A 22,570-nucleotide genomic window follows, 5' to 3' on the forward strand; every position below is an offset into this window, starting at 1 on the left:
GCCCGGGGTAAACTGAGGCACGCGGGGGCCCCAGCCAGTGTCCTCTGGGCCTAGGGTGCCAGATTCAGTAAAAACACAGGACGCCCAGGTCAATGTGAGTGTCGGGGAAGCGAGGACTAACTTTGTGGCGGGGGGGGGGGGGGGCCTGTGCGGAACTGGGGATACGCTTCTACTGAAAGACATTGCGTATCTGACCTTCCCATTTAATTGTGTGGTCCTGGCCGTGGGACTCATCCAGTGACCCTGCCGGAGCCAACCCCGGCCCCTTGCACCCCCCCAACCCTGGGCGGGGGAGAGGAAGTGGGGACACCCGGCCCCACCGTGGGGCAAGGGCAACGGCCTCCGGGGATGGGGGCTATAAGAGGGGCAGGTGGGCACAGGGGTCAGAGACGCCAGAGCCCCAGCCCGACCATGACCCCAAGCCGCAGATCCGCCGGCCCTGCCCTCGCCCCCGTGCTGCTGGCCATGCTGCTGGGTGGTGAGTGCGGCCACGTGTCTGTCCGTCTGTCTGTCCCCAGGCATCTTGGCCTCTCCGCTTGTCCTGGGCCCTCGTGGCCCCTCATCCTTGTGGGAAGGGGACCGCCGTGACGAGCAGGCCTGTTTCCAGAGCAGGACAGTGAGGCTGTAGGTGGTGAGGCTGGCACGGGAGCCCAGAGCTGGGGTGCGAACCCTCTGGGGACCCCGAAGCCACTATGTCTAAAGAGCTGTGCTCTGGCGGGGTGGTAGGGTGGTGGCAGGCACCCCTCCCTCCCCGTGCCTCAGTTTCCTCATCTGGATGCATCGGCCGCGGGCCGGGGCTCCTGCATGGTACTCACCACCCTCCCCCCGTGTGTCCTCAGGCCCTGCACTGGCCTCAGAGATCGTGGGCGGCCGCCCGGCCCGGCCCCACGCGTGGCCCTTCATGGTGTCTCTGCAGCTGCGTGGAGGCCACTTCTGTGGTGGCACACTCATCGCCCCGAACTTCGTCATGTCAGCTGCCCACTGCGTGGATGGCCTGTGAGTCACCCCAGCTCACGCCTCCCTTTCTCACAGCCCCGTTGCCGCATGTGTCTAACGGGAAGGAAGTGAGACCTCCCAGGGGCGGGGCTGCATTAGCGCACCTGCCAGGCCGGGCCCTCCTGGGCTGGGGGGGTCAGGCCGGGCCTTCCTGGGCTGGGGGGGCGCAAGCTGGGCCCTCTTGGGCTGGGTGGGGTCAGGCTGGGCCCTCCTGAGCTGGGTGGGGGGCAGGCCGGGCCCTCCTGGGCTGGGGGGGTCAGGCCGGGCCTTCCTGGGCTGGGGGGCGCAAGCTGGGCCCTCTTGGGCTGGGTGGGGTCAGGCCGGGCCCTCCTGGGCTGGGGGGGGGGTCAGGCTGGGCCCTCCTGGGCTGGGGGGGAAGTAGTCAGGCTGGGCCCTCCTGAGCTGGGTGGGGGGCAGGCTGGGCCCTCCTGGGCTGGGGGCGGTCAGGCCGGGCCCTCCTGGGCTGGGGGGGGTCAGGACGGGCCCTCCTGGGCTGGGGGGGGCAGGCCGGGCCCTCCTGGGTGGGGGTCACAGCTGAGCTCGGGGTCTCTCCGCGCTCCCAACCACCAGGGCCGCCTCGAATCGCCTCCTGCCTCTTCCTTGCTGCAGGAACTTCCGGTCGGTGGTGGCGGTGCTGGGGGCACATGACCTGCGGCGGCGAGAGCCCACCAGGCAAATGTTCACCATCCGGCGGGTCTTTGAAAACGGCTTCGACCCCCAGAGGCTGCTGAACGACATCGTGATTCTCCAGGTGCAAGGCCGGCTGGGCGGGGACGGGACACCCAGGGGGCAGGAGGCTTGGGGAGGGTGCAGAGGCGGGAAGACTGGGGGGCCCAGAACGGGAGGCCTGCGTCAAACCCCCGCTCTAGCTGGGTGGGTCGCCTCTCTGTGCCTCAGCCCCCATCCCGTGACGTGGAGAAACCAATCCCACCTGGCGGGCTGCTGAGGGCACAGGGTGCAGAAGGCCGTGAGCCGCTGTCCGTGGGCAGACTTGTTATCCGTGTGGCCGGGCGCGGGGACCGCTCCTGTCTTTGTGACATGGGGTGACATTCCCCACGTTCAGCCGGCGGGAGACTCCCTTCCCCACTGCTTGCAAACTTAAGGGTTATTCTCTGGGAATGTTCTAGAACAAGGGAAGTGTCGCCGCTGTTGCCCAGTGTTTTATTGGTTACCCACTGCAGACATGGCCGGGGGCGCCTGAGGGGCTCAGTCGGTTGAGCGTCCGACTTCAGCTCAGGTCGTGATCTCACAATTCGTGGGTTCGAGCCCCGCGTCAGCTCTGTGCTGACAGCTCAGGGCCTGGAGCTGCTTCGGATTCTGTGTCTCTGTCTCTCTCTCTCTGCCCCTCTCCTGCTCATGCTCATGCTCATGCTCTGTCTCCCGCTCTCAAAAATAAATAAACGTTATTTTTGTTTTAAATATTTAAACAAAGACATGTCCAGAGATGCTCTGAACCACTGCGGCTGCTCCCACTAGACAGATGGGGAAACTGAGGCCCGGGGAGGGGAAGGTCATGGCCCACCACCCCCCGTGACGCTCTCTGTTCTACCCGCCGCAGCTCAATGGGTCAGCCACCATCAACAGCAACGTGCGGGTGGCCAGGCTGCCTGCCCAGAATCAAGGTGTGGGCAGTGGGGTGCAGTGCCTGGCCATGGGCTGGGGCCAGCTGGGCACAACCCAGCCACCACCCAGCATCCTGCAGGAGCTCAACGTGACCGTGGTGACCACCCTGTGCCCCCGTTCCAACGTGTGCACGCTGGTGCCACGCCGGCAGGCCGGCATCTGCTTTGTACGTACCCGGGTCTCCCGGTCCCCACCCCGGTCCCCCCCACCCCCCCGCTCCTGCCTGGGCCACAGCCGGAGCCCTGGAAGGCCAGCCTTCCGACCCTGTCTGTGTCCGCAGGGGGACTCGGGGGGGCCCCTGGTCTGCAACGGGCTGATTCAGGGCATCGACTCCTTTATCCGTGGAAGCTGTGGCTCCGGCTTCTACCCAGACGCCTTCGCTCCCGTGGCGCAGTTCGCCAACTGGATCGACTCCATCATCCGTCGCCAGGACGACCGCCCCTCGGTGCATCCCAGGGACCCTGCGAGCAGGACCCTCTAGAAAGGGCGCCGCCGGCTGGGCCCTGCCCACGGTGACAATAAAAGCCTCTTGGTTTTCGTAAGCATGCGTGTGTTCCTTGGTTGTACACGGGGGCCCCAGAGTGGCCCGGAAAGTGTGTCTCGTGGGCGCGTCGCCTCCAAACGGCAGCAAGTTCGGGGCCCTGGGGTAAGAAGACCTTCCCCACCCTCCACAAAGGATGCCAGCTGCCACCCGGGTTCCCAGCGTCACCGGATTGAGTCACTGCTCACGCGGCACAGGGACCGGTCCAAGTCTCTGCCACCGTTCACTCATCCGGCCCTCTCTCCGGCCGTTGAGGCGAGTCCTAGAGTCCTAGCCCTGCCCCATTTTACAGGCAAAGAAGTCGAGGTACAGACAGGCGTGAAGCTGTGCTCGGCAGCCTAGGTTTGAGTCCCAGCTACATTGGGCACCTGTCTTTCCCCGAGCCTGGTTCCCCTGCAGGAGGGAGTGAGGGGAGGGGTTCGGGTCCCACACCGGCCTCGGCCTCACGAACCCTGCCCGCCCCCCCACTGGAGGTCAACGGCCTGGCCCCTGCCGCACGGTTCTGGCCTCTGGGGCTCCCTCTGCCTTGGGGTGCTCCCCTCCCACAGCTCCGCCCAAGCACTGGCCGGGGGTCAGTCGGTCAGTCACTCTTCCAACCTAGCCCTGCACGCTGGCGGTCTTGGTTCGCTCGGCGCCGGGGTGGGGAGTGTTCAGGGTTATTTATTGAAGACGTTCCAAATTTTGTTGCAGTTTCCAACTCTTACATAACCTGGACTCCATAGCCTAATGGGCTTTTGTTTCGAGTTTCTGATTTCAATAAGGAAACATGTTAGGATCTAACAAATCACACTGGCTACATTTTTTTCTATTCTCTGTGCCTGAAACAGTCCACAGCAAAGAGGAAAGCAGTAGAGGAAGATACTGTGCAATGTGCCCACTGGGGATGTCCAAGGCCCGTCCCGCCCTTGTGTTCCCAGCACTGCCCCCCTCCATGGGTTCATGAGACATTGACCCATCATCCTGACCTTATAAAGGGTCACGCAACCCATTCTGCTCATCAGAACCTGCCAACCCTTGCTCGCAGTGATTGGCTTGGGAAGGGCCATGTGATCAAAGCTCGGCTAACCGGAGGCAGCCTTGAGAAGCTGGCTGGAGTGATGGGGAATTGGGGGAGGGGCCCACTGAGCCACTGGGCTGAGTCTGGGGCCCCTGGGCCCACAACAGGGGAGCCCGGTGAGGAGAAAAATCACCAAGGAGGAAAGGACGAACGAGAGACAGAGACACCTGATAGCGGGCGGGCACCTGGATCAAGCTACACCTGAGAGTAGTCCCTGAACTTTCCACTTAAATTTCCGTGTTGAAGACCCCACCCGGTTCAGTTGTTTTTTCTGTCATTTGTATCTGACACACCCCCTTTCTAACATTCCATTTGTTGGGGTGTTGGGCCCCAGAGCCAACAGGGACAAGGCTGTCAGGTGACCTTCCCACCCCCACCGACCTCCTCTCTTAGTTGGAGGAGGAAGAGAAAGAAGGGAGGGGCAGAAAAACGGAGGAAGTTGGTTGTTTACAAACTGTGGCCTCCAGCTGCTGTTGCAAAACGTTGGGGGCGGGAAGGGCACTCTGGGGACCCTGGGCTGGGGGGCTGAGAGTGGGTCCGCCTGAGGGTCTGCGGCCCGCACGGGGACCAGCCCTGGACCTGACACAGAGGCAGGAGTCCCCTCCAGCCGCCTGTCCTCTCGGTGCGGGGCTCCCGTGGAGGGTGGGCACGGAACAGGCAGGCTCCCCTTTGCCCTGCTGGACGGTGGCCACGCAGCAGAGCGAGCCTTGGGAGCCCCGCCCCCTTGCCCGCTCCTACAAGTGTCAGTGCCTGGGGGCCCCAGCCTGAGTCCCCGCTCAGGCCACAGCAGCAGCATGACCGCCTGCCTGGTGCACCTGGTGACGCTGGTCCTCCTGGGCGCAGCCGCGTGTGGTGAGTGACAGGGCCTGGGCCTACCGGGGACAGCTGGGAGCTACCCGTCTGGAGGGCGGTCAGCCGCCCCCCCCCACCCCGCCATCAAGCAGGAGTGTCCCCGGCTCCAGCAGGTGAATGGAAAGCTCTGAAAAGGAAGGATTTTCCCCAAACTTCGAATATGAAGCCTGAGCTCTCAGAGTCCAAGCTCAGCCTCCAATGAGGGTCAAGTTGTCGGTGCAAACGGCCGGGACTGCTGGGTCTGGTCAGCCACACTTAGCGAATTTGCCCCAGAGTCCCCTGCTCCCAGTGGGCCCGGACTGGACTCCAGGCCTGCCCCCCCCTCCGACCGGACTCCAGGCCTGGGCCCCCCCACCTCCGACCGGACTGGACTCCAGGCCTGCCTCCCCCCACCGGACTGGACTCCAGGCCTGCCCCCACCTCCGACCGGACTCCAGGCCTGGGCCCCCCCCCCCCCCGACCGGACTGGACTCCAGGCCTGCCCCCCCCTCCGACCGGACTCTAGGCCTGGGCCCCTCCACCTCCGACCGGACTGGACTCCAGGCCTGCCCCCCCACACCGGACTCCAGGCCTGGGCCCCCCGCCACACCGGACTCCAGGCCTGGGCTGCCCGAGGGCCGGGTGGGGCAGGGAGGCCCGCCCCCTGAAGCACACACCTGCCCTCCCTCCCCCAGTGGCGCAGCCCCGGGGGCGAATCCTGGGCGGCCGCGAGGCCGAGTCGCACGCGCGGCCCTACATGGCGTCGGTGCAGGTCAACGGCAAGCACGTGTGCGGCGGCTTCCTGGTGTCCGAGCGGTGGGTGCTGAGCGCGGCGCACTGCGTGGAGGACTTGTGAGTGTCCGGAGCCAGCGGGGGGCTGGGGGGTGGGGGCTGGGGAGGGGGGGACGCGGCTCTCATGTGGACCCCCCCACGCCCAGGGCCGACGGGAAGCTGCAGGTGCTCCTGGGCGCACACTCCCTGTCGCAGCCCGAGCCCTCCAAGCGCCTGTACGACGTGCTCCGCGCAGTGCCCCACCCAGACAGCCGGCCCGACACAATCGACCACGACCTCCTCCTGCTGCAGGTCTGCCGAGCCCAGCCTCAGTCCCACCTGCTGCATGCGACCCCCGCTGCCCCCCCCCCCCGCCTGCCCTGACCCCCCCGCTCCCGCCCCTTCCCGTAGCTGTCAGAGAAGGCCGAGCTGGGCCCCGCCGTGCAGCCCCTAGCCTGGCAGCGCTTGGACCGCGACGTGGCGGCCGGCACGCTCTGCGACGTGGCCGGCTGGGGCGTGGTCACCCACGCGGGCCGCCGGCCGGACCGCCTGCAGCAATTGCAACTGCGGGTCCTCGACCGCGCCACCTGCAACCAGCGCACGTACCACGACGGCACCATCACCCGGAGCATGATGTGCGGGGAGAGCAACCGCCGGGACACCTGCAAGGTGGGGGGGGGGCGGGCGGGGGGTGCGGGGGGAGCAACCGCTGGGACACCTGCAAAGGGGGGTGCGGGGGGGGTGCGGGGGGAGCAAACGCCGGGACACCTGCAAGGTGGGGGGGACGGGCGGGGGGGGCGGGGGGAGCAACCGCCGGGACACCTGCAAAGGGGGGGTGCGGGGGGGGGGTGCGGGGGGGAGCAACCGCCGGGACACCTGCAAGGTGGGGGTGCGGGGGTTGGGGTGCGGGGAGATTAACCGCTGGGACACCTGCAAGGTGCGCGGGCGGGGGTCCCTGCAGGCGCGGCTGCAGCGCTCACGGCCGGCCCGCCGTCCTGTCCCCGCAGGGCGACTCCGGGGGCCCGCTGGTGTGCGGGGGCGTGGCCGAGGCCGTGGTCACGTCGGGCTCGCGCGTGTGCGGCAACCGCAAGAAGCCCGGCATCTACACGCGCCTGGCGAGCTACGTGGCCTGGATCGACGGCGTGATGGCCGAGGGCGCGGCCGCTTGACGAGGCCCCGAGGGGCGGCCGACCGGGGTCGCGCAATAAAGCATCCTCTCCTGCACGCTTCCTGCCCGTCCTGAGCACGCGCGGCCGCGTGGGGGCGCCCGTGCTCCTCCACCCGCGGTCCCGGGAGGTGGCGGGGAAGCCGCCCTGCGGGCGAGACCCTGCTCTGGGGGGAGCTTCAGCTTCACAGACCCTCTCGAGTCACTCTGTCCTGTGACCCCCGTCCCGCATCGGGAAACGGAGGCTCAGGTCGGGGGAAGCTCCTGGGCAAAGCCTGGATTCGAACCCAGGATCACAGCCCCGGCGTTCATAGTCACTTCCGGGGGCTTGGGGGCTCCCAGAATGAGGAAGGCTGATGCCTGTCCTAGAGCAGTCACACTGGGGGTCTGAGGGACTCCCTGCCCTCCTGGGTCTCAGTTTACCCTTTCCGGTAAAGGGTCCAGTTTCCCCAGGCCCCGAGGCCCCGTGCTTTCTCCCACCTGGATGAGGGGCCATCGAGACCCACACCTGCTGGGCCCCAGGTGGTAAGCGTGGCCCACAAAGGGGGCTCACGACTTCCCTTTTGTTGAAAAGAAGACTGAGGATCTGAGAGGTGAAGTCATGTGCCCACCCCTGGGGATTGTGAATCGGGGGGTTTGGAACCGGTGGCCAAGTTTTACTTTTCCACCACGGAGTGTTTACCTTGGAGTCACATGCTCATGCCTACAAAAGCACGTATGGAGCACCTGCTGTGTGCACGGTCCTGGGCTGGGCACCATGGTCACTAAGACCTGTTCATAGTAACTCAAATATCCCATTACACAGGATGTAACTCACTCAGCCCTTCTGATGATGGACACGAGGCTCAGGAATCTCGCGTGTAATTTAAGAAACTGGACACATTTAAATAAGGGGGGGGGGGGGGAGACAATTGCTGGCCATCCAGACCCGGGAGACTCATTCAATAGGTATTTCCTGGATGAAGTGATGTCAGGGAGTGGCTTTGAGATGATCCAGTTTGGGGGGAAAGTGTGGGTGTGGCTACGATGACTAGATTCAGCAAATAAAAACACGTCCGGTTAAACGGGAATTTCAGAAAAACGACAACTACTCTTGCATGATGAGAGTGTCCCGTGGTATGTGGGACGGCCTTGTACTGAAACAGTATTTGTTCGTTTGAAACTCAAATGCAGCTGCCCCGCTGACGACCCGGCACCTGGAGGGTCAGAGCAGGGCCTGGGGAAGGGCTGGGGGCCGGCGGGCCTGCCCCACAGGAAGGGGGCGGGTTTCCGGGCTGGAGGCACAGTTCGGGCGAGGGCCTGGCGGGAGACATTGTGGCTTCTGCAGCCACGAGGGAAACCGCAGCCCGCTCACCCTGGAGGGTACCTTCCAGCAGCTTCCCCAGACGGGCGGGTTCTCAGGTGCCAGTGAGTGTGGTCGGCCCGTCAGGGGCAGCGGGATGACCCCGAGCCCCGGGCAGGCGCAGGAACGACCTGGGTGTCCAGGGGGCACGGCCCGAGAATGAGAAGCCAAAGGCCGCCCCGGTCCTGCTTTCCCGCTTGTTTCTGGAGGTCAGGGCCCCGGTGGGCCCAGGGCAGGGGGTAGGAGTGGTGGTTCGCGTCTGACCAGGGGCTGGCCGGTGTGACATCTCCCGGGGCATCTTCACCCCCCTCCCGTGGTCAGTGTGGGAGGCACAGAAGGTTCCGGTGAACAGTGTGGGGAGGCGGGCCATGAGCTCGGTGGGCACTAAGCCCACAGCAGCACACACATCTTCCGAACGTGGTCCTGGTGGCCGCCTCTGTGACACAGGGCCTCCGCTCTGACGAGGCTGGCCGCACACCCAGCCGGCCGGACTGAGCCGTCTTCACGTACTAACTAGAACAGGGCCTTGCTGTTGACCCCAGAGGCAGGCGCTGTGGGGACACGCGGGTGTCATGGTAACCCCTGGCGGGCACAGGACGGGTACGCGGGACCTTGCTGACCTAACCCACCTGGTGAGCTCATCCGGGGCTTGGCAGGGCCCACGGGGGACTGGCCACCGGGACGGCCGGGCGCACCCACGCGACCGTGCTCATCCCGGTTCGCGGGCTGTTCTCGTCCACCCCAAACCTGGGGACAGAGAGCCACCCCCGGGGTCACCGTGCTCAGCTTCTGCGGGTCCGGAAGCGGACGGCACAGCGGGGCGGCGTGCTCACGGCAGGGAGGCACAGGCTCCGGGTGGGGGGGGGGGGGGGGGGCCGGGAGCAAGGCCACTTCCAACCGCTCGGGGGTCACACGCACCACTTCTGCGCAGGGCTGGACGCAGGCGTGAGCCCACCCAGACCCGAGGCGGGGGGCGCGGACCCCACGTGTCACCCGTGGGGGTGAGTCGTGTCCGTGTCCTAAAACCACAAGTTAACCTGGAGCGGGTGAAACAGGGGTGCAGGACAACGGGCCCTTTGTCCCAACGCAGACGGCTGACAGCACTGGCGGGGTGGCTGGAGGCCTCGTGAGGGACGTGGGCAGCACGGCGTGGGGGCCCGAGAGGGGTGCAGGGACGCCACGACAGGCGACCCCCACCTCAGCCGCGCAGACGGCACAGCAGTGGTGTGGGCACGGTCAGGGGGAAAGGGCCCCCGAAGCGGATCCCCACGGAGGAGAGGCCTCTCCCCTGCTCTCCGCCTACACCTCAGTTAGATGAGCAATTTACACAGAGCCTCCCCTCCACCGGCTCACAGATGATTCTGTCAGCAGTGACCACTCAACCGGGGGGGGGGGGGGGGCTGCCCTCGGGGTCCCCGTGTCACTAAAGGGGCACCAGGCAGTGGTGACCAGTAGGGCGGGAGGCGAGGCGGCTGGCAGAGGCCCAGCCAAGGGCCGGCTCCCTGCCCTTGTCCGCCCCCACCACGTGCCCACCATCAAGGCCCACGGCTCAGACAATAGGCCCTCCGGGGCAACACGGCCCGGGCCTCGGTAAGGGGCTCTGAGCCCCCACTGCCCGGCGAGCCCTACAAGCACAGGTGCAGGGTCTGACCCCCGCGGGGCATCCACCCGCCCCACCCTCCCTGCACCTTCCAGCAAGAAAACCAGAGAAGCCATTAGCACTCCACAGGCAGGGCGCCGCGTCCGGAGGCCTGGGGAGCAGGACATAAGCCGGACGTGATTGGGAAAGTGCTCGTTGGCAGAAGGCGGGACCCCCTGGGGACCAGACCTGAGCTCCCAGAAGCCCAGGGGCGGGAGCAGCTCAGGGCCTGCAGCGGGGAGGCTAGAGGGAGGCAGGGAAAAAGGAGAGACAGAGACCTGCCCATCGCCCACCGGTGCCGGGCCTGCTGCCCCGTGCAGGGACCTCGGTGACTGGCATACACTAGGTGCTCGATAAATGCTGACAGAGCAAGAGAGTCACCGGACACGGGAGCCCAGGGGAGGAGAGCACCCTTAGCAGGGACAGGACACCTGCGACCTGGCAGGACATTTTTATTGGACCTGCTGACGTCAGAACCATGCGGACGCACGGCCAGGAACAGGGAGGACACTGAGGCAGGTGTCATGGGCAGTACCCACCCAGACACTGGACAAGTTCACGGGGCACGTTCTAAAGAACAGAGACCCCGGGCCACCCTGGACCCTCCGAGCCAGGACCTGGGGCCTCCGGAGGGGCCGCTGGGGGTCCAGGGAGGGCAGCACGTGAGGCCGTGAGACCCACAGGTCTGTCTCGGTGGCCGCCTGGGGCACGTGGACAGGGGGCCGGCCCTCCTCCTGGAACCACCGCTAGGCTCCGAGGGACAGAAAGCAGTCCCGGCTGGGCCGACAGGCACCAACTCGCAGCTTCAGGCCGCGTCCACCCCTGCCCCGTCCGTTGACGGGACACGACCTTGGCCGATAAGGCCCGGAAGGCCGTGCTTCAAGGATGCCCGTTTCTCGATGTACCCGACGAAGGCCGGGGGTGTGTGGAACGTTCTGTCGCCGAGAGGGCCTAGGGCCCCCCGGTCAGGGGTAGCTGAGGGGCACCCGCCGCCAGAGCCCCCCGCACAGGCAATTCTTGATCCAGCGCTGTTCCCACTGCTTGACGGCCGTAGTCTTATTGGGTGACCTGAGCATGGTGACGCAGCCACACCTGGGGGCAGAGCCGGCAGGGTGAGGTGCGGGGGTGGGGTGGGGCCTGCCCTCCGCCCTGCCGCTGGGCCTCTGCACGTGCTGCACACACCCCCCCCCCCCCCCCCCCCCCCGCCAGAGCGCCGTTCCCGGAGCCGGCCGACACCGAGCTGGCTCCGCCACACCTCTGCGTCCCGGCTCAGCCCCGTGAGTGGCCACGGGTGTGGGCTTTTCGAGTCCCGGCCTGGCCGCTCCCCGGCCGCGTGACCCTGAGCACCAGAACCTGCTCCCGGTCCCGGGGTTGTGTGGCGGCAAGTGGGGCTGCGTCTGCAAAGCGCCCGGCCTTCGTTTCCGCACCCGCCGGGTGACGGAGAGCTCCCCCGGGGCAGGCTCGGGCTGCGGGCACAGCTCGCCACCGATGCCCCAGGAGAGGGTGCTCAGGACCCCCCAAGGCGGCCGCTGCCCTCGCTGGGAGGCGCTCCCACGACCCGTGTTCACAGGCAGGGAGACAGGCTCGTGGCGGGAAGCCACCGGCCCCGGGGCAGGGCTGAGGGCGGGCGCTCACCGGGTACAGGCCTTGCACTCCTCCGTGGGGTAGGCGCCCAGGTGCAGCCTTCGCAGGTGGTCGATCTTGGGCTGGCCCGGCGCCCTGGCGGACGAGAGGGGACACGTGAGGCGCGCACACACCAGACACGGGTCATCTCTGACGCGTGCCCTCTGCCCGCACACTCAACGGCGCCAGAAAGCTCTGGAAGCCACCGAGAACCCGCGGGGAGGGGCCGAGAACTGCATTTGAATGTTTCCAAAACAACACGTTTTAAACCTCATTGTGATCGACCTCCTCTTCTCTTAAAGTTTTTCCCGAAACCCAAACCCAAATGAGTCAGGCGGTCCCTCCCACGGCAACACGAGAAGGAATGCCCGAAGCATTACACCCAAAGGGGGCCCCCGGGTGCTGACTTTCCTCCTTTGGCTCATCTGCGATTTCTGAAATTTCCACCCAAAGTAACGGGCCTCGCGGAGGATTCGCGGGTCTCTCTTCACCACGTGAGCGTCCAAAACGGGGAAGCACCTTGTGCGACCTGGGGTCAGTGACCGCACCTTTGTCGCCTGAAAAGCGGGGACAAACCCCTGCCCCGCCGTGCTGCTGCGCAGCGAGGGCTCACACGGGAGTCTACGCTAGGGTGACTGCCCCCTTACGGGGGCAGAGGCCGCAGCCCGAGTCCTCGAGGTCAAGCACGCGGCACGCCACGCAGGGGTGACGCGCCAGACGGAGGGCAGGACGCGGCCGAGCGCAAGGACGGCGAAAGGCGGCGGGGGGGAGTCGGGGACCGAGCGGGGCGGAGCCCCGAAGGCGGCACCAGCAGGGCGCAGGCGCAGGGGGCGAGGCGGAGCCGGGCACACACCTGCTGAGGCCGTCGGGCTGCACGGCGGCGCAGGCAGGCAGGGCGGGGGCCCTGCCGAACTGCAGGCGCACGGGCTGCTTGGGCTGCAGGCGGCTGACGAGGCCGTCGCTGACGGGCAGCCAGTCCAGGCTGGGAATGAGCAGCTGGCTGGGCAGCAGGCAGCACTCGTCGACGAGCGCCTCGTCCGGCTCACTCGTGGGGCCCTCGTCACGGCCTGCGGGCAGGGGACCGTGGGGGTGTCGCGCCGGCGGCCCCGCCCGGAGCGGGGCACCGAGGCCTCCTTGGAGCTCGGAGCAGCGGTCCCGGGCTCGGGCCCCAGCTCTACCCTGACCTCCCGCGCGTCAGGACCCACTTATTCGTTTAACAAGCACACAGGCAGCGCGGGGCGTCCTTCCGAGAACAGGGCCTGCCGCAGACACGCGACCCGGTGACACGAGACAAGCAAACGGGCGCAGACGTTTAGCGAGCACCCGTGCTGGGCGCTGGGGACCACGACCGTTTCAGCTGGGGGAGCCTGCCCTGGGGGGGTGGGGCGTCTCGGCCAGGACTCGAATTTTGACGGGGGGACGAGAGCCGAGGGCTGGCGTCTTACAGCAGATCCAGAGCTTGGTGAGCAGGCGGAAGAGCAGGGACATGCTGTCTTGGGTGTCTGAGGTGGCCGTGTACACGGGCAAGCAGCTGGGCTTTAGCAGGCCCCAGATCCGGATGACGACCATCAGCTCCCGCAGCATGCCCAGCGAGGTGCCGTCCCGCAGGAAGCTGTGTCCCGGCCGCAGCGGGGAGCCCTGTGGGGGAGGCACCCGGGCCACAGACCTAAGCGCGTGCGGCATCCTAGGACCCCGGTGTGCGGGGAGATGGGCCGGCTTCCCTCGCACAGGCCGGGGGAGCCCCGGGCACCGGCCCCCGGCTTTTCTGACGCGCCACGGACGGCTCCGGCTCCTGGACGCCACGCAGTGCCAGCAGGGGAGGGGAAGCGGTCCCCCCCCCCCGGCAGGTAATGCGTGCGGGGGCGGGGACGCGGCCCGCTCGCTCAGGCAGCGGCAGCGCAGCCCAGCCGGGACCATGGAGGCGGGCTGGGGGGAGGGGCCGCACCTGGTTGGGCAGACTGGCCAGCAAGTAGAGCACGAAGTCGCCCACCCACTGCAGCAGCTGCTGGAGCGCCTGCAGCGTGTTCATGTCCAGGACGAACTCTTCCGTCTTGAGGTTGATCATGACCTTGTCGATGTCTGGGAGGAGACGGGAGGTCAGGCGCCCCCCCGGCCTCACGGTTCACGCACCCGGGGGCCGCGCCGACGCCCGGCAGCACCCACTGCGAGAGCCGAGCCGAGAGCCGGGCCCTGGGTCAGAGCGGCCCCTCTCCGGCCCCGCCCCCCCCGGCCCCGCCCCCCCCGCCTGGCCCGGCCGACGCTCCCCTGGGGCGAGCCCGGTGGGGGCCGGGGCGGCACCCACCGGCGTCCGTGATCTTGGCGCAGACCTCGGTCAGCCGGTCGCCGGGGCTCTTGTCGGGCGTGTTGAGGAAGTGTGGGCGCAGGAGGGACTTGAGCGTGGAGCTGACGGCCACGAGGAAGAGCTTGGCGTGGTAGTCGCACACGCGGGCCACCGTGCAGGGCGACAGCTTGCACAGCGAGGCCTTCATGGCCAGGATCCGGGTGGACAGGACCTGGGCGGGCAGGTGGCGTGAGCGGGAGGCCCCCGAGGGGCCCGGAAGCGGCGCCCTCCCCCTCCCCCCCCACGGGGCGGGGCAGCAAGTGCGAGGGGCGGGGCGGGGAGGCAAGTGCGAGGGGCGCGGCGAGGGGCGCCCCCCCCCCCCCAAAGAGGCCCTCCACCTGCTGCAGGGCCGCGTTCTGGCGCGTGTACTCCTCGTGCAGCCTCTCCACCAGGCTCTGCACCATGGCGGGCTGCACGTGCAGGAGGGTGTCCCACCAGTCGTAGCCGGTCACCATGCAGTACTCCAGCAGGAAGAGCAAGTGTCGCAGGGCCAGGCTCACGTCCAGCGCGTGGCCCATGGAGGGCGAGATGCGAAGCATGCTCAGCTGCAGGGGAGGATGGGGCGGGGAGCGCTGCGGGACCCCGCACCCCCTCCCCGGGCCGTCCCGCCGGCCAGGGGGTGGGGAGGCCGCACGCGCTGTGTCTGCGCTGCGGCGGCACCTCCGAGGCCCCGTCACACCCGCCCGGGGCTTCTGGGGGACCGGCCTGTCACCAGGCTGCGTGGCCGGCGCGGATCCACTCGAGGGCCACGGGGGTCTCCGCAGAGACACAGACCCTGTTCTCCAGAAGCGGAACGCCTCACGCCAGGCCAGGCCCGTCTCCTGGAGACCCCAAGGGCGGAGCAAACGAGCAAGGGATTCGCTCACGAGTCAGGAGTCGCAACGTGAATGCAGAAGCCGGTTTCCTAGTCAGCACGGGAGGCGGGGGGATGGGCGGGCACAGCTCGCCCCTTCCTCCAGGCCCCCTTCCTCCAGGCCGAGGCCAAGTCCCTCCGGGAACAAGGACACCCGCTGAGCACCCGCTACCCTTACGCTTAGGTGCTTCACCGCACTTGATTCCAGAAATCCTACGTGAACAGCAACCACCCCAACGGCTCCCGCTGAGCACCTACTAGGCGCCACAGACCACGCCGCAGGAGCTTTGGTTAGACCTCGGAGGCGACGGCCTCGGGCCGGGGAGCAGCAGGGAGGCGGCTCTGAAGCTTACCTTCCCGTGGTTGTCGATGCCGACCAGGGCCAGAGACGTCCAGGAGAGCTGCATGGCCTTGAAGTGGACGGCGGGGCCGGTGGTCCGCGGGCGCTTGATGGCCGGCTCGTCCGCGGAGCGCGGGGCCGCAGAACTGTAGAAGACGGCCATGCTCTGCAGCGACAGCCGGTGCACGATGTGGACGCTGCCGTCGTGAAAGGCCAGGGCCAGCCCTACAGGCCAGAGCACAGGCCGCTCAGCCGCCTGGGGGCCCGCCCAGCTCCCCACGGTGGGAAGGGGCCGCCCAGGGGAGAGGCGTGGCCCCAGGCCACCCACAGCCCACCAGCCGTCCCCCACAGCCAGCCCCAGCCGCTTTCCCCGCATCCTTTGCCAACAGCCCCAGGTTCGGGCTACGCCCCACCTCCTCCCCAAGGTGTGGCTGACGGGAGCAAATGGGTCCCTTCCAGGGAGACGGTGGGAGGGGACGGTGAATGCAAAGGCCCCGGGGCCCAGGAGCACACAGGGGCCTCGAGGGGAGGATGGGGGGGTGGGGAGGCCTAACCCCCACGACCAGTGGGCGGCAGGGTTAGGGCTCACGTTGAGTCCTGACTCACCCGAGGTCAGGGACACCTGCAACTGAGCCCAGGACCGACACCTGAGGCGCCATAACAGAGCGCTGCCTACCTAAAAAGTCCGCCCCAAGTTCCCAACCTCGTCCTTACTGGTCGCTAACAGCCCTTTATGCACGCAGTGTTCCGTTAGCCAGTCTCACGGCCTGGGAGCGTGTGGGATCCCGGAAGCGGGGCCGCCTGGCGGACAGGGGCGGGCCCCACGGCCCTAAGACTTGAGCCCACCGCCCCCAGGGGCTCGCGCCAGCTGTACCGAGGCCGGGGTAGAACTGGGTGTCGCTGGCCACCTTCAGGTCAGTGTTGGTGAGCGAGATGGGCAGCTTAGGCAGCGCCACGGCAGACACGCGGTCCAGGTCGTTGGTGGCCGACAGGATCCGCCACTTGAGAATCATGGGCTGTTTGTCACCAACTGAAAAGGGGGCCGGGGGAACGGGAAAACAACAACAGAATGAGAAATGCCACACGGCGGACCCCCGCCGGGGACGCCAGGCACGGCCGCCCCAGCACCCCCGTCTCCGGCCCTGCGCTGGGGACCCGGCCCCGCTCCGTCCCTCAAAGCACTCCATAGCCCAGGCAGCGGAACGGTCCACGGCAGGCACGTGACACACGTGGACCACCAGTCCTGCCCTGGGACCTCGCCCGACCAGGAGGCCACAGGCAGTGGGAGGGAGGCCGCCGTGACCCCGGCTGAAGCTGGAGCAGAGAAGCAGGGTGCACCCCGCTCCCGGCCACCACAAGCCCTGGCGACACAGCCAGCTCGCGGCGCGTCTTCTGGTGACGGGACAGGTCCTGGGCGGAGCCCAGCTCGGCCCGCCTGCTAAGGCTTGAGCTGGACGGTCAAGGGGCCACAGATCCGCGCCCCCTGCACCCACACCCCCCGGCAACAGGCAGAGTGCTTTCCGGGCGTCCCGGCGTGGCTAGAGGGCGCGGGCCAACATGATGCAAGAGGAGACACAGGGTGGATTTGCCGGGACGTGCCTGGGCAAGCCTGCAGGGACACGCGGCCATGGGGGGAGATCAGGTGCACGGCCCACGCTGCCGGAAGGTGACGGCAGGCACACAAACCAGGTAGGAGCGGCGGAGGCGGCGCCCCCCCAGAGCCGCGCGGGGCCACGGCTGTGAGCCAAGTTGAGCTGGTTGTTACACGGCACAACCAACCGTCAAACAGCGTCTCCCAGCCGCCCGCCTGTCTCGAGAGCTCGGCTCTGAACGGCTTGCCACAGCTCATAAACCTGCCGCAGACCCGAGCCCCCCAGGGGAAACGGAGGCCCAGGGAGCACTGAGACTGCCTGAGGCCAGAGTGTAATTTCGCATCTAACAAGGATGACGTCCAGACAGCACCCGCGGGCCAGTGGTCACACCGAGCACTGCACAAATGCTACGCGATGGCTGTGGCCAGGCTGGCCCTGGGGCCGGTCACCCACTGCACTGGGGCATAGGGACCGTGCAGACCTGTGTGGCCCTGCCCGCCACACACGGTCATGCCGGCCGCCAGCTACGAGCTCACTCAGGACGCAGGGTCCGGGGAAGGTGCTTCGTGCTAACCACTGGGCCCCCGCAGCGGGCAGCTTCTGTAACCACCCCGTGGCCCCCGTGGGGGGGGCAGGAGCTGCGGGGCCTCTTGACATGGCTTCATTCGTAGTTCCCGCTTAGCACCCTCCCGAGCAGCCAACCGCTCCCGGGTCCATTAGCGCTAATCAGCAGAGAGCCCTGCTCTCATCAGCTGCAAATGCTATTTGTGGGCCCCGGGGGGCCTTCATCCCCTCTGAGCTCCGGCGGTGAAAATCAAGTGGCTTTTCCGACTTCGCAGTCATTAAAGGCTGGGCCAGCACGTCCCGAGCTCTGTCGGGGGGAGTGGGCACGGTCTTCAGGGAGGCTGGCACCATCTGGAGCCACCGGGGGCTCCACATTGAGTGCAGGGACAGGGGAGGGGGAGGTGAGCCGTTGGGTACGTCCTGGGGAAAGTCCGTCACCCCTCTGGGTCTGTTTCCTCACCGTAAACCAGGGTTTCTGGAGGGTTCTGTTTTTAGGATTAAGTGCCCTCTGTGGCCCAGGGGACCGTGTGTACCCCCAGCCCTGCCGCACCGCCTGCTTGCTCCCCTTCGCTCAGCCCGCTCTAGCTCCTGCCTCACGCCCCAGGACCTTTGCACCACAGCTCCCTCAAGCAGGCACATGCTCCCCGCAGGAGGTGTGAGAGTGAGGCAGTCAGGCGACCCGCCTGTGGGATGACCGGGTAGGACCTCGCCTCTCTGAGCCCCGGGTCAGGTGGCTGTCTGGGACAGGAGCGAAGAGGCTGCATCGGCAGGGGCGAAGAGGGTGGGGCAGGCTGACACGGCCTGGCTGCTCGGAGCAGCTCCCTCACGCTGCCCCGGGAACGGGGAGACTCACCCACAGGCGAGATCTGCTGGAAGACGTTGTTCACGGGAAGCCCCTCCTTCCGCAGAGACCAACATTCCACGATGCTGCTCGTCTGGCTGGACGCACACAGGAGCACCTGCGGAGGCGGCCGCTGGTCAGGAGTGTGGAGCCGGAATGGCGGATTTCCCCCAGGGGAGAGCAAGGGGGAAGCTTCACGAAGCCGGGGCCTTACACTGGAACCCGGGGTGACCGCTGGACAACTGCCCCAGAGACGTCCCCGTCCTGGTCCCGGGACCCGCAGGCCCAGCGTCCTCACGAGGTCCCCACGAGGGTGGGGCAAAGGGTCAGAGGCAGAGAGCCGGGCGGACCCCACGCTGCTGGCCGTGGGGATGAGGAGGGGCCGCGAGCCCAGGATGGGGCGCCTCGGGAAGCCAGAAGAGGGGGACACAGGGCTCCCTGGGGCCCCGGGCGGGGGGGGGGGGTGTTAGCCCCACGTCCGACCCCGGACCCCAGAACTCGCGGGGAGGAGCGTGCGGCCAGGGGAGCGGGCCCGGGGCAGGACTCACCTGCTCTGACATGTCACGGGCCAGGAACTTGAGGTGGGTGATGGCGGGGAACTTGTCCTTGCGGTTGAGGTCGGTGGTGCAGCGCATGAACAGCGAGGGCAGGATCTCGGTGTCGATGCGGCACTTCTCGCTGACCACGCTCACGCACACCTTGTAGAACTGCACGGGGGAGGCGCTGCTGCCGTCCGCGGTGGCCACCACGATGTTGCCGCCGCCCGTGAAGGCGATGTCCGCCAGGGCCACGCGGCCGCGCAGCCGGCACAGACTCTCCGTTGACGTCAGCACCTGCCCGCTGGGCTTGAGCAGGGACACGGTGACCAGGCCGCTGACCGTCACCGCGATCCAGCCCTCCATTGGCTTGCCGCCGAACAGCGTGAGGGACGGCGAGAATTTGACGCGGGAGAACTTCTCGCCGAAGCTGGAGGCGCCCGACTGTGGGGGGAGAAGGGAGCACGGGGTCTGCTTACTGCCGATGCTGGACCCAGCTGAGGACGTCAGCAACAGATGGCCTGCCCAGACTTTAGGGGTCTGCCCTTTGTGACCTGACAACCCCCCCTTGGGGTGCAGAAAGAGGAATTCTGGGGTGCACTGGATTCTGAGAACAGCTGTCAGTTAAATGAACGGTTCACTGAGGCTACCAGCCACCAGCTGAATGGAAGGTTCATTAAGGACAGCAGCCATCAGTTAAACGGGGGCTCACAGAAAACACAGGTGCTGACAGCCTGATTGAAGGCATGAATCGGGCGAGTTGGGCCTGGACTAGAAAAACCAAAGAGTGCTGGTGGCGGGAGAGGAGGAGCCAGATGGCGGGGGGGACAGGCAGGGTGCACGGTCTCACCTACTGCAATGGCACCGGCTTGCTCGGGTGAACACCCACCTTTTCCACGTGCAACGCCAGCTTCACCCCATTGTGCAGCCAGGACAGCGCCACGATGGGGTCCCCCTCCACCAAGCTGCCCACAGAGCTCTCCCAGCTGTTGGCCAGGTGGTCGGCCATGCTCCAGCACTTGATCTGCCCGTCAGCATCAGCCGACAGGAGCCGGGAGCCTGTGGACCACAAACCCACACTGCAAACCCTCAGGGTGCACAGGGGCAGCGATTCCAGTGCGTTCAGGGCCTGGGAGGAGCAAGCTGGTGGAGGCTGAGCAGGGGAGTGGCATAAGGTGTGCTCGCGGGGACGTGACAACTGTGACAGATTGAGGGTTCGAGTCCCAGCTGTGAACTCTGGGGACGTGACCAGGAAGAGACAGAGTGTGTTACCCTGAGATTCAGGATCAAGGGAGAGCATCGCTATCCCCCTCAGTCATGTAGAACCACCCGTGCCCAGGCCGGGCCTCACCTGACTGGTCCCACTCCAGGCAGGTGATGGCCTCGCTGTGCTCTGAGTGGACGGAGTGCACATCCCAGGGGTGTTCCGTATCCAGGATGTGGATCATGCGCGTGAGGTCTGCGGGGACAGCACACAGCACGGCAGCGGTAACAACCAGGAAGCTACGACAACCCCGGGAGGGGTCAGGGATGAATCCAGCGACCATGCCACCCACGGGGGAGTCAGGGGCGTCTGCTGCTGACCACACAGACAGCCTCCACACAGGTGCTACGGAGGAAGAGGCTTCTGTGTTCCCTTGGAAACCGAAGCAGGCCTGAACCTGGCCACGGCGTTTTTACAAGAGACACAGAAAATAGAACAGGGAGAAAATGATCCCCAAAGGCTAATGATGGGCATCTCTCCACGGTCTCTTCCCCTTTAAATTTCTCTGCTTTTCTATTTTTTTCCTAATACATATTACCCAGACAGTAAAGGGAAAACAGCCCCCAACTAAGTACCTTAGACGTTTTCAAATGCAAGATAGTAACATGGACGGTCTGGAAGCCTTAGTGGACCCCGCTCCCCTTGCCCCATTTCACCCCTCGGGAGTGATTCCAGCACCGGGTATGGGGAGCACAGCATCTGGCCTCTGCACACCTGCGAGCCTGGCGTCCTCACTACCCCGTTATGGATGAGAAAACCCTGAGAGGGCCCACATGGGTGAGGGGCAGCTCCCAGGCAGGCCTGGAGACCCAAAGTTCCCCCACAGGGACACACAGGAGCGGGGCTGGGGTCAAGGAGGCACACACCTTGGTCGTCGTTTCGAAGGTCGGTGGTGAAGGCAATGAGGTTACGGCAGGACCAGGCACAGGCCAGAGGCACCGACGGACAGTGGGTACTCTTGGGCCATCTCTCCCACTCGCAGACGTAAGCCAGATCCATTGTGCCCACAGGCCACAGGTCACACCCTGAGGACAGTCACCAGCTCCTGGGGCTGGGGGCGGGGGGGAGACTGGCTCATCAGTGACATTCACTGAGTGCCTGCAGGATGCCGAGCTCCACACTGGACACCCGGTTCCCACAGGGAATGAAAGGAACCCAACCGATTCTCTACGATTCCCTGCCCTTGGGTCTCATGTGCTGTGTGATTGAAGCTGAATTTTAAACAGGGGGACGGGGAGGTCTCGTCAGGGAGACAACATCAAAGCAGAGGTGTGAGGGAGCAAGACACACGACGTCTGGGGGAAGGTGGAGGGGACAGCAAACGCAAAGGCCCAGAGGCTGGACGGAGCCTGGGGTGTTCAAGGAGTGGCCAAGCAGCCCAGGCAGCTAGAGCAGATGAGTGACGGGAAAGGGGGCCAGAGGTGATGAGGGTGGCTGGTGGGGGCGCTGGAGGCCTTCACCCTAGTGGGGTGGGGGGGAGCCCGGAAAGGGCGATGAACTATTTACATTTGCGCAGGACCCCTCGGGCGGGCTGGAGTGCACCACCAGGGGTGGGGCGGAGGGGAGTGCACTGGTCCCCGTAGGCAGCAATAAAGGCAGTGGGAAGCGCATGCAGGGGTCGGGCCTGGGTCCATCCTGGGGGAAGAGCTAGGAGACCCCATCCAGCGGAGGCAGAGAGTCGTGCCCCAGGCGGGACTTGCTGAGCCCAACAATGACAATGCTCTACGCGCAGGCACCGATTACAGGTTACTCCTTCTTTCACAGAAGTGCCGTCAGCTCCCTTTCTCTGAGTCATGACCCCCAGGTCCCGCTACGTCTTCGAGCCCAGACCGGGGACACCAAGGCCCCTCCCACAAGCCCCCCGCAAGTCTTTTAAGTTCTGCCCTCAAAGCCCCAGTCCCCATCCCCTACAATCTTTCCTTTCCAGAATCCCCTCCCAGTTTCCTCCTTGAGCCCCCGAGCCCGGCCTAAGCTCTCAGACTCCACCCCAGGGACCCCAAACCCTTCACCTGCCAGGTGTTCGCGGGGCCCTCCTGGTCCCACCGCCAAATCCCCCGTTATCCTCGAGCCCCACCCCCAGCCCGGGCCAGACCCCCCAGTTAGTCCCCGGCTCCACGGAAGTTTCCGCCACAACCCCCCAGACCCCGCCCAGCGACCCCGGCCAGCCGCGCGCCCGGCCCCCTCTGACCCCGCAGGCCCCGCCCCGGGCCCGCGGGTCCCCGCCTCCTCCGGGCTGCGTTCCCACCCTCCCCCGGCCGCGGGCGCCGAGCGGACGCTGGCTGTCCCCTGCGGGCCCCGAAGCCCCGCGCTCACCAGGCCGGCCCAGGAGCCAAGCTGAGCAGGCGGCCGCGGCCCCGAGTCTCTCTAGCTCCCTGGTTCCGGCGCCGCCATCTTCCCCGGGACCAACGAGTCGCCCGCGCAGCGCGGCAGCTTCCCAGAGGCTTCTGGGACGGCGGCGACTCCGCCCCTCTTCCGGGATATTTGCATATGGGACTTTACAGCGTCCCAGCAGCCACCTGAGTTATATTTGGTGGAACAATGAACACTTTCTCAGTTTTAGTGAGTGATCGCATTTGATCGCACTATATATTGTAGGAATCTAGGGGAAAGATGGATCGCTGACTCCTTTTAAAAGAATTCACCCTTTGTGT

At 66.5% G+C, this 22,570-nt stretch overlaps 3 protein-coding genes across 6 annotated transcripts; 2 read left to right on the top strand and 1 right to left on the bottom strand.

The window, feature by feature from the left end:
• Positions 1-238: 238 nt before the first annotated feature.
• LOC115502437 (neutrophil elastase-like) lies at positions 239-3,161 on the top strand. 2 transcript variants are annotated; one of them, XM_030297814.1, is made up of 6 exons: positions 239-478; positions 840-996; positions 1,606-1,747; positions 2,555-2,618; positions 2,699-2,785; positions 2,900-3,161. In XM_030297814.1, exons 1-6 carry the CDS (start codon positions 349-351, stop codon positions 3,133-3,135), a joined length of 816 nt encoding a protein of 271 aa, XP_030153674.1. In that variant the 5' UTR covers positions 239-348; the 3' UTR covers positions 3,136-3,161. The 2 variants fall into 2 exon arrangements, with proteins under 2 accessions (XP_030153674.1, XP_030153665.1); XM_030297805.1 differs by having other exon boundaries at positions 247-478; positions 2,555-2,785.
• A 1,577-nt stretch (positions 3,162-4,738) lies between these two features.
• Positions 4,739-7,043, top strand: CFD (complement factor D). Of its 2 annotated transcripts, none has more exons than XM_030297848.1 (5): positions 4,739-5,069; positions 5,744-5,900; positions 5,987-6,131; positions 6,231-6,488; positions 6,827-7,043. In XM_030297848.1, the coding sequence occupies exons 1-5, from the start codon at positions 5,012-5,014 to the stop codon at positions 6,986-6,988; spliced, it is 780 nt and encodes a 259-aa protein (XP_030153708.1). In that variant the 5' UTR covers positions 4,739-5,011; the 3' UTR covers positions 6,989-7,043. The 2 variants fall into 2 exon arrangements, with proteins under 2 accessions (XP_030153708.1, XP_030153718.1); XM_030297858.1 differs by lacking the exon at positions 4,739-5,069 and adding an exon at positions 5,181-5,313.
• A 3,357-nt stretch (positions 7,044-10,400) lies between these two features.
• On the bottom strand, positions 10,401-22,346 carry MED16 (mediator complex subunit 16). Of its 2 annotated transcripts, none has more exons than XM_030297590.1 (15): positions 22,233-22,346; positions 20,786-20,970; positions 20,007-20,114; positions 19,545-19,714; positions 18,668-19,099; positions 18,132-18,237; positions 15,997-16,152; positions 15,136-15,347; positions 14,268-14,474; positions 13,891-14,101; positions 13,534-13,667; positions 13,034-13,226; positions 12,442-12,655; positions 11,601-11,684; positions 10,401-11,057 (listed from the first exon to the last, which is right to left on the bottom strand). In XM_030297590.1, exons 2-15 carry the CDS (start codon positions 20,916-20,918, stop codon positions 10,931-10,933), a joined length of 2,487 nt encoding a protein of 828 aa, XP_030153450.1. In that variant the 5' UTR covers positions 20,919-20,970; positions 22,233-22,346; the 3' UTR covers positions 10,401-10,930. The 2 variants fall into 2 exon arrangements, with proteins under 2 accessions (XP_030153450.1, XP_030153459.1); XM_030297599.2 differs by lacking the exon at positions 22,233-22,346 and adding an exon at positions 21,929-22,000.
• Between the last annotated feature and the right edge of the window lie 224 nt (positions 22,347-22,570).

Source organism: Lynx canadensis, chromosome A2, assembly GCF_007474595.2.
Source record: "Lynx canadensis isolate LIC74 chromosome A2, mLynCan4.pri.v2, whole genome shotgun sequence".
NCBI classification, from domain to species: domain Eukaryota; kingdom Metazoa; phylum Chordata; class Mammalia; order Carnivora; family Felidae; genus Lynx; species Lynx canadensis.